At 44.9% G+C, this 9,700-nt stretch overlaps 1 protein-coding gene across 2 annotated transcripts in view; it reads right to left on the reverse strand.

Annotated features, from left to right (window-relative positions):
- Positions 1-333: 333 nt before the first annotated feature.
- Positions 334-9,700, reverse strand: part of SVIL (supervillin) — a 255,184-nt gene continuing 245,817 nt past the window's right edge. Inside the window, exons 37-42 of one of the 2 annotated variants that reach the window (XM_010860023.1) lie at positions 8,988-9,121; positions 5,993-6,148; positions 4,378-4,521; positions 2,918-3,042; positions 1,400-1,555; positions 334-1,299 (exon numbers count right to left, since the gene is read on the reverse strand). In XM_010860023.1, the coding sequence (XP_010858325.1) occupies positions 1,213-1,299; positions 1,400-1,555; positions 2,918-3,042; positions 4,378-4,521; positions 5,993-6,148; positions 8,988-9,121 (802 nt within the window). In that variant the 3' untranslated portion in view covers positions 334-1,212. Of the gene's footprint in view, positions 1,300-1,399; positions 1,556-2,917; positions 3,043-4,377; positions 4,522-5,143; positions 6,149-8,987; positions 9,122-9,700 lie in introns of those variants that run through there. The other variant, XM_010860021.1, reaches the window with a different exon arrangement.

Here is a 9,700-nt window from a genome sequence, read left to right on the forward strand (position 1 = left end):
ACCCTGGATTTTAGAACATAAAAGCTGGTGAGTTTTTAATGTTTTTCTACCTACCTTATATATGCAGTATTTTTAAAAAGGCATTGAGCTCTTGAATTTGATACACAGCTATAGTTAAAGATAAAGAGCTTCTGTTGAATTATGACTTGAAAAAATATGTCTTCAACTCATTTTATGGGCTGAATATCTGTCTGGTTGTATGACCTTGTATTCCATCTCGCCCTGAGCTGCATTAAAAGTTACAGCAGTTAATACTGAATGGTGAAATAGTGGTACAAGGTTAACATTTACAAACAAATGTTTACAGATAGGAACTCAATGTGACCCAGTTCATAGTTGTGTTTATTCTGAAGCTTTTATTTTGGATTCCTCCGTCACCAAATGACATGTATAATGTTTACAACAGGTATTAGAAATAGAGTTGGTTTTTTTTTTTTTGAAATTTCTACTATTTTAGAGTAAAATTGTAGATACTGTTCCAAACCATCGTCAAAAAATGCAGAGCAAACTTTTCTGTATATAAACTGTACATAAAACAAGGCACTATACATTTGGGGGCGATATTAAGGTAGAAAGGTGGATTCGCACAGATTCTTAAGAGCCTTTGTTCATCTTAGCACCGGAAGCAGCACTCAGAACGAGTCAGACTTCACACCAAAGGAGACGCTTCTGAACGTGGGTGAAAGTACACACAGGTGGCAGAACTAACTCAACAGAGGCAACTGCCTTTTAATATTATTTTGACACCAAAAAAAAAAATCTTAAAAGTGAATGAATACATATTGGTTTGTTAAATACATATTTGATTTATATGGTGTTTATATAAATATATATATATATTTTAGAATCCACAAACTATCAAAATAACACTTTATAAAGAGAACTGCTTCAAAAAAATAGGCAACGCTGAGCTGGAGCGGGAGGGCGGTGCCGTGGCCGCCACTGAGGACCTGCTGCATAAGTGTGTGTAGGGCCACGGATACCTCACGAACATCACCTGCTGACGTGTGGAAAGCATGTTCCCAGAGAGTTCTCTGGAACATTTACAAAATACACAACTCCCAAACAAGCAGGAGAGCTGGTCACTTCAGGTTTTAAAAATGCAGATGAAAAAACATATTTAAAAATACCAGGCTCCCCCACTAAAACATCCATTTTCCTGGTCCATCAGTATTGAAAGTGACCACCCAGGTTCCTCCAGCATCTCCTGACTCAGAACAGACCTTTCGCTTTCTTCAGGTTCACCTGCTTCCAAGCGGGCAGTGCATTGTACTCGTCTCGGGTCATGTCTAGTGCAAACTGGGAGGAGAGAAAGAAATGCCCAGCGGCTGAGTGAACGGACCCTCCGACAAGCCATGCGCGACACTCAAATGCAGTCCCACCCAGAAGAAACGCTTACCTCGAAGTCCTCGTCGGTGAGATAGATCTCCAGCTTCAGAGGGTCAACTCCCTCAGGGAGCGGCCTGGCTAGGAGGTCGGCCAGTGGGTAAATGGTCTTACACAGTTTGGCTAAGACATCCTCCACTAGGGTGATCTGATTTGAAACTTCCGTGTCCTGGAGAAGAAGAGGGAGCCAAGAGGGGGACCTCCATGTCTGCACATATTTCATCACATGCTGTGTATATCACCTGGCCCATCCCCACCCCACCCCACCCTAGCCTGAGATGCCATCTCACCCTTCCATGGGTTTTCATATACATCAACAAAATAGTTTAGGGCCTATCACATGAGTGAATTATCAAGAAGATGAAATTATCAAGAAGATGATTACATGTGAAGCTGAGACATCAGAAGCGTGCAAATAATGGAACGTGCTTACAAATATGTAAAAGCTATTAACCTTAAAAAGAATCACCCTCCCCTCTATACCTCAGATCCCATATCCTAATCCTCAGTAGAAAAAGAAGGTAAGACAATCCATCTAGAATGTGCTGGGGCTGAATGGAGTTGTTTTTTTAAACCCCCTCCAGGGGTCCACAGAGAACACAGGATGGCACTGATTGATGTCCTTGAACCTAGAGAGCTTCGAGGTGTCCTGGGTCACACATCCATTGTGCACAGAGACACCTCACCATGCCTGTTGGCTCCCAGGCAGCCTGAGACCCTACCTGTGAAGATAAAGTCCACCGGGCTCCAGAGAGCTTAGGATCAGCAGCGGAGATCAAGCAGGCCCTCTCTGTGGTCAAGCAGCAGCACACTTTTGCAGTTTGTTTAAAGTTATCCAGACCTCCTATCAAATATCCCCACGTCATCTCCCACCAAATAAAAAACTTCCTTGGGGCTGCTGTTGTGAGCAGTGTTCAAAACCCATACATTAAGAAATTCTACAGAGCTGCGGTAAGCTTCCTCTTCTCGGTGCAGCTGGGAAGGATAACATGTTGGCTAATAATGTGTTTTGGTGAATAGAGGTTATGATAAATGTCTCATGGAGATAAAGGATGGCAGGAAAGAGGAGTCGAACCATCCTGCATCAGGACAGGCTCACACCACCTTCACTCCCTGTGTTACCTGAGCAGGTGAGCTCATCATGGAGTTATTCTATGTCTCTTTGGACCCAAGGTTGAGGTCTGAGACGGGGGGTTGTTCTGTGGTGCTTTATATGGACTTAAAGAGGCAATGGATCTTTAACAGGTAGAAGAGATGGCTGCTTTTATTTGTGTGTTGTCTTCAAAGTAATTAAGTTCACCTTTGCTTTTGTTTGGACCTGAGCATGGTGTGTAGAAAGTTACCCAGTTATTTTCATTGACTTCTCCTTAGGCTTCTCTTCTCCCTACGCTGATTCTGTGTAGACTGGTCAACACGTGAACAAGGAATCGCATTTTCACGTGAAAACGCAGTTGGCCTTTTCTCCCCAGGGGAAGCCACCCTACAGCCTGAAAGGCAGGGAGCCCCTGGAGGGGGGAGGAGGGGTGCTCACCATCTCTGTGATCTCTGCAATGTCTTCTCTGTGCTCCCAGCTGGGGAACATGTTGGTGAAGGTCAGGGGTTCCAGGCCAGCGTGGATGAGGTAAGACTTGGGGGGCGGCTTCTTCAGGTTTTTCCCTGCGGTCATACAGAAGGCAGACATCACAGACCTGGCGTGGCCCTGAAGGCCCTTTCTCTGATTTCCCCTGAAATCTTTTGTTTGCATCTCTTGACTTCAGGCTTAAAACGTAAGTTATGAGTAGTTGGCAACCCCGCCTGGAGGATGTTTACATAAGATGTTTAACTTCATGCATATAGGTATGCATACAGTTGCCTGGAAGTGCCCTGACTTTAAGGTTCCTGACCCTAACAGAACCCTCCCTGGATGGGACGAAAGACAGGCTCTCTCTGTGGTGTCTGGGGGCTCCTTTTCCTCCTCCTGGACTCACCCGTCAAATATTCCTCCGACTTCCTGACCCAGCATCAAGCTCAGTGGGAATTAACCAGCTAATGACAGCAGTTTAGAAGCGGCTTTAGCTTAAATGTTTGGTGGGAAATTTAGTTATTTTATTTGAAAGAGTTTCTCGAGAAAATTGACTGTACATACTCAGTAATACTAATCAATGAGGTCTTAAAAATTAAGACAAATTAATTACTGGCATCTTCATTTTATATAAAACACCAACAGTTTCAGGTGGATGGTATAATAGAGAAGCCACGAATGGACTGCACACCTTTCTTTGCAGATGTAACACTAATAATGACAGAAAGGTTGCCGTCGGCCTTCCAGCCCATCTGGGGGCTCTCTCTACTCCCTGACAGGGTCCCTCAGCATGATTAACCCTGAGTGCAGGAGGGTTTTAACCAGGCTACCATCCCACAACTCAGCTGTTCATCTCGAGGGTGACAGGTTAATAATAGATGGCCTTATAGTATCAGGTTGGCCAAGAAGTTCATTTGGGTTTTTCCATAAGATGTTATGTAAAAACCCAAAAGAACTTTTTGACCAGTCCAATAGAAGAGATATTCCCTAGTTTGTTGAGATGGGGAGGGGCAATATAAGGGGTAGTGGATTAAGCAGTGTAAACCATTAGGTATAAAATCTGCTACCAGGATATATTGTATAACATGGGGAGTACAGTTGATGTTTTATAATAACTATACATGGAGTATAACCTTTAAACATCATGAATCATTGTATCATACACCTGTAACATATAATATTGTACATTTACTCGACTTCAATTTAAAGAGAAATCTGATTCATGTTGGCAGCTTAGAATGTATTAATTTCAAAAGTAATAAGCCTCAAAAAGTTCCAGGGGAAAAAAAAGTCGGTTTCATGGCTGACTGCAGTTTTTTCCCCAGGCTAGTGCCACCCACAGAAAGGGAGGCCTGGCCCGGGTCTCTGAGTGAGTCTGCAGGAAGCCATCAGGGTGTCTGATGGAGGGTGCCCACTGCTGGGGGCCTCACCTCGGCAGTACTGCAGCACTGTCTCCATGGCGCTCTTCCGGTCCGAGGCCCAGCGGATGCGCGCGGAGCCCGTGATCTTGTTCTCGATGGGCCACCAGCCTTGCCAGAGGTACACCTCGTGGTGATTGTCGACAAGGAAAAGTGCTGCGAGGGCAGAGCAGACAGTCAGGGACTCTTCCCCAAGCCTAACCGGTGCCTCCCTCCCTGCCACTATGGTCAGTGGGAGAAGCCCCTTGGCAGGTAAACTCAGGGCCACAGGGAGGGTCCCCCTGGTGACGTGGCTTTCGAGGGACAAATCAGGCAAAGCCTGAGGCAGAGCTGGCATTGACGAGGTAGGCTCTTTCCTCCTCTCCTCTTAATTTCCTGCCTCTCCCAACTCCGCAGTGGCTCTCTGGGTCCTGGCCAGGTGCCAAGATTGGGATAGATGAGACACGTGACCCCCGAGGGGCTGTCAGCACCACTGACCCCCAAGAGCATGTTAAACACTGGGGAGCACGTCGCGTTTGCCCTGCCCATGCTTGACCTGCTAAGCAGGCCATTTGAGTCCACGGTTCCTTTAGGGAGGAATGGGCCTGCGGAGATCCTCTTCTCTCCAGCAAACCATTAGCCTGACCCTTCTTTGACATCGCCAAAGCCTCTCACACCCACGGGCTCAGCTCACCAGAGTCTTTTCCTGGCTCTCATCTCTGGGTTCTGTGATAACCACACGACTGAAAAGCCCAGTGGAGGCTGAAGACCCAACCTGAGCCTTAGGATGAAGAGGTGGGTGGCAGCCCTTTATAAGACACTAGCTAATATTTCCCCAGTATGACCGTGTATACCAGGCAAGCTTTTCAGGTGGCAACAGGGTGGCCAGGGTCCATGAGGTTCCTGATGCCACTCCAGGCTCTTGTAATGTGAGAGTGGAGACGCCCCAAGGCTGGGACAGCTGACCTCAGACACGACTGTCTGCAGCCCAGTCCCTAGTGACTGTCCCAACCACAACAGCACAGAGGCTCTGTCTTGTGGTGGAGGTCATGTGGAAATAGCCCTGACCTTGGGATCAGGAGGCACAGGAGAGAGCCTTGGCCCTGCTCTGCAGCCTGGAATTGTAGACACCACTCTGGGGTTCACCCCAAAGATGCTCCCAACCCCTGCTCCTACTACTCTGGCAAGGTTCCCTTGCAGCTGAGGGTTTCAGGGAAAGCTTTTGCTTTACCCAATAAAAGGGAGAGACTTGGCTATCATTGCAGTTTCCCCCACTCTTCTTTTTTTTTCTCTTTTGAACAGAAAGATGATGGCTGGAGCAAGGGCAGCCATATGAGAACATGAATCAAGAAGACGGAGGGAAAGCTGAGAGAACAGTAGGACTGATGCCTGACATCGTTGCACTCAACCTATTCTTAACTGATGAGTTTGGGTGAGTTGAGTATCCGAGGGTCAGTTTTTTATACTATAATACGTGATTGAGGTCATCTTCCTTTGGTTATGGGGAGGTATGAGGATTACATGAGCGATAATATAAGAAAGTGTACTTGGCAGATAAAAACTGCTTACTAGATACAAAGTAAAAAGACTTCTTAGAAGGTGAGCCTTCTGCTGGCTCAGCACGACTCCCCCCTTCTGTGGGCCGTACCTGGCTGTGGGGCGCTGTATAGGTCTTCCTGCAGGAAGGGCATAGAGTTGACCACAGAGGGGTCTCGGGCGGGATACATGAACTCTGTGGCTGAGAAGTCACCAGAGGAGCTGCTGAGGATGAACAGGCGGGGTGTGAAGTTAAAATTTCCAGGATCTTTGAAAGAAAAGAGAACAAAAAGCTAAAGACAAATAAATTCCAGGTGGACTGGAGAATTAATGTAAGACATGAAATGATCAAAGCACGAGTGTAAAAAGGGGTACAATTCATCTGAACTTGGAGGTGGGCAAGGCCTTTTTAATCATAACTGCATAAGAAGTAATTCAGGAAGAGATTTATGCATTAACAACATAAAAATGAAAAATTACACTGCATTAGAAAGCACCCTCAACCAAACAAAATGAAAAGACAAGTGACAAAACGGGAAATATGGAAACCTGTTCATATCTTTAGCAGGATATAAAGAAATGTAATAATAATAAATATCTAAAAATGTGCTAAAGGCACAAATAAAATATTCACCCAGACGCAAGTATATGTGGCTAAGAAATACATATAGACAGCATTTAACAGTACTTCTAATTTAAAACATTAAGTTATAACAGTGTTTGATCATAATTTCTACCATCAGTGAGGAAAAGTAATAAACCAAGCATGTGACTGTGCTGTGAAATGTACACATTTGTAAACTGCTGGTGAGGTGGGCTACAATCAATGGTAAGAATGGAATTTGGTGCCAGTGTTCTGGGGACGCTTGCAGATGTTACTGTAAGACTTTATAATAACTTCACCACAGTTGTTCCAGGTATAGGAATTTACCTTAACTAGAAACAAATGCAGATAATTCTTTTGAAAACTATTCACAACTTTAGAGAAAAATTTGAAACAACTCAGTTCTCCAGCTATTAAGTAGAGAGTGGCATATATACTCATAAAATACCTGCAGTCATAACTCTATAAATATTAACATAGGCTTTGGGAAATGGTTCATCATAAATTTTTTCAATAGATACATTGGAAAAATCTTTTGGAGATTTGTGACAACTTGAAAAACCTGCAGACAAATTGCATAGCCTAGAAATATTGAAAAAAGTAATAAAATTTAGGTATGTCATGAATGCATCAGATCTATGTAGATACCTACCTTTACATAGGCATAAGGTGAATGATATTTAATGTAAGTTTTCTTACTGTTCTATAACTTTTTTCAAAGAATTACTATGCAGTCTGCATGTCTCTTGTAACTGGAGAAGTTGTGTATCAGTTATCTTTAGGGGTAGGTGATTTTTATAAAAATGTAACAGTGCTTTTCAATAGTTTATTACGACTATTGTGACTGAAAGGCTGCATGCCGTAAAAACGTTATAACCATTCATTAGTGTATCAGCTGGGGTGCTGAGAAGCAGCTGTATCAGTGACACTAGGTGATATAAAGTAATCATATTGTTGCTTTTTTTGTTATCAGTGCATGAATCATTCATTATATTGGGTTGGCCAAAGAGTTCATTCAAGATTTTCATAACACATGGAAAAACCTAAACAAACTTTTTGTCCAACCCAATATCTGTAAATAAATACAAATTTGTTTCACAGTATCTTTTTTGATGTCTAGTATTAGTAATACATATAACATCTAGAGTATTTTGTATCCACTAAGACAATATTGATGTAGGTACTGACAAATGATTCATCTCATAAACAGAAATTTATAGTATCCTATAGTAAATGTAATTTCCATCCCTTATAATTTTCATTACATTCACTTTTTTAAAGAATTATATAATACATACAACCTACAGACTAGGTGTTAACTCTGTGTTCTTGGTAAGGCTTTCAGTCAACAGTTGGGTATGAGTAGTGAAGTTTGGGGGGAGTGACAGGTTATATGTAGGGACTTGCCTGGTGGCCCAGGGGTTAAGACTCTGCCTTGCAATGCAGGGGACACAGTTGGGGAACCAAGATCCCACAGGCCATGGGGCAGCCAAGCCCTGACAGAGCCAAATAACAAGTTATATATGGATTTTCAACTGTGGGGGGGGGGAGGGGTGGAGCTTAGCCCCTAACCCCTATGTTGTTCAAGGATCAACTATATTTTAAGAACTTCTGGAAAAGTTTGTAAAACTCAAGAGGCAGTACAGTGTGGTCACAAGGACATCCCACTGTTGTCCAACCTGGGCTGAGATTGTTAAGCTCCCAGGCCTCAGCTTCCCTGCTGGTGAACCAGGGCAGCTTCTAGGTTGGGCTGTGAGCATGGGGTGAGGGAACATGTAGCCGGTGGTTAGCCAGGGCCTAGCTCAGCCTAAACTGCTTAGTAATTGTTCGCTTTTCTTATGTTGTTCTGTATGTATGTCAACCTGTAAATTTCGTGTATTCAAAGACAAGACTGACCCACTCTCATTTAAACCCCAGTTTCCCAGGACAACTTCCCAGGTCGCTCAGTGGTAGAGAACCCGCCTGCCACTGCAGGAACCATGGGTTTGATCTCTGGGCTGGAAAGATCCCCTGGAGGAGGAAACAGCAACCCACTCAAGTATTCTTGCCTGGAAAAACCCCCTGACAGAGGGTTGCAAAGAGTCAGACGCAACTTGGTGACTAAACCACCACTATTTCTCTGCACCCTGGGCACTGGCTAAACCAAAAACACCTCATCCCAGAGGCTCAAGCTGTGCCCATCTGGTTTCCTGGAATGCTTCTCCCTCCTTCCCTTCTCTGCAAGTCACGGCTACACATCCAAGGCTCCAGGAAGTGCCCTGTCCTCTTTGGAGCTCTGTGTGACACTTCCTGGCAGAAGCATTCTCTATGAACAACTCTACCCTGACACACACAGTATCTACTTGGCATCATAACTAGTGATAAATGTTATTTAGTCTTCTTATTGGGTTGTTGGCCCGAGAAGACCCGGCCTTGGACTCCTCGTGTGTTGTGTGGAGCACGTGTGCATAAATATTTAGATACTGAGGAAGCTGGTGCTCGGAGGTGCCGGTTGTAGGCTTACCTTGAAGCATGCAGTCGTAGGCTTTCCGGTCTCTCCTCCCCAGAGCGTCCCAGAACCCCAGGGGCTCCGAGCCTTCATCACACTCATGAATTGTCACTTTGCTGCTACTGTGCAGCCCGGCCTCCAGGGGACATCTGCATGGAGAGAGGCCAATAGTTTTTATCAGGCCTGGAACTGTGGGCAGGACAAAATTATTCCAGACTACATCTACAGATTGGCTCAGCATCTTTCCTGCTTTCCAACTAAAATGGTCCTTATAATGAATGACAGCCTGTTCTGTAGTATATGAGTGGGTTCTCACCTGGGGCTGTCTAGTGTGCTGTCTCTGGGTCGTGGGCACCTGCCTGGAAAAGGAAGGGAACCCAGTATCCATTGCGCCTGCCCTGGGGACTCTGGTAATGCCCTTGGGCGGCTGTCTCCCGGACACCCGTGTCTCCAAGGAGGGGGCACCTGACAGTCTGACACAGTGGGTGTGTCCCAGCTCTCTCTAGCTGAGTGTTTGCAAACCTTCCACACCTCTGACAAAACCAGCTCTGATCCCCTAAATGATGTTTGAAATTTGTTCTCTTTTAAATAACCAAGAACCCAGGCTGATAATTCAAGAGCCAAATCACACCTCTGAAGGGGTCTTCTGCCTTTTACGGAAGCAGGTAAATCCTCAGAAAGTGGGGACAACCCTCAAGGGGAGGTTTGGGCTGAATGTGTGTCATGAA

Source organism: Bison bison, unplaced genomic scaffold (genome assembly GCF_000754665.1).
Source record: "Bison bison bison isolate TAMUID 2011002044 unplaced genomic scaffold, Bison_UMD1.0 scf7180017864461, whole genome shotgun sequence".
NCBI classification, from domain to species: domain Eukaryota; kingdom Metazoa; phylum Chordata; class Mammalia; order Artiodactyla; family Bovidae; genus Bison; species Bison bison.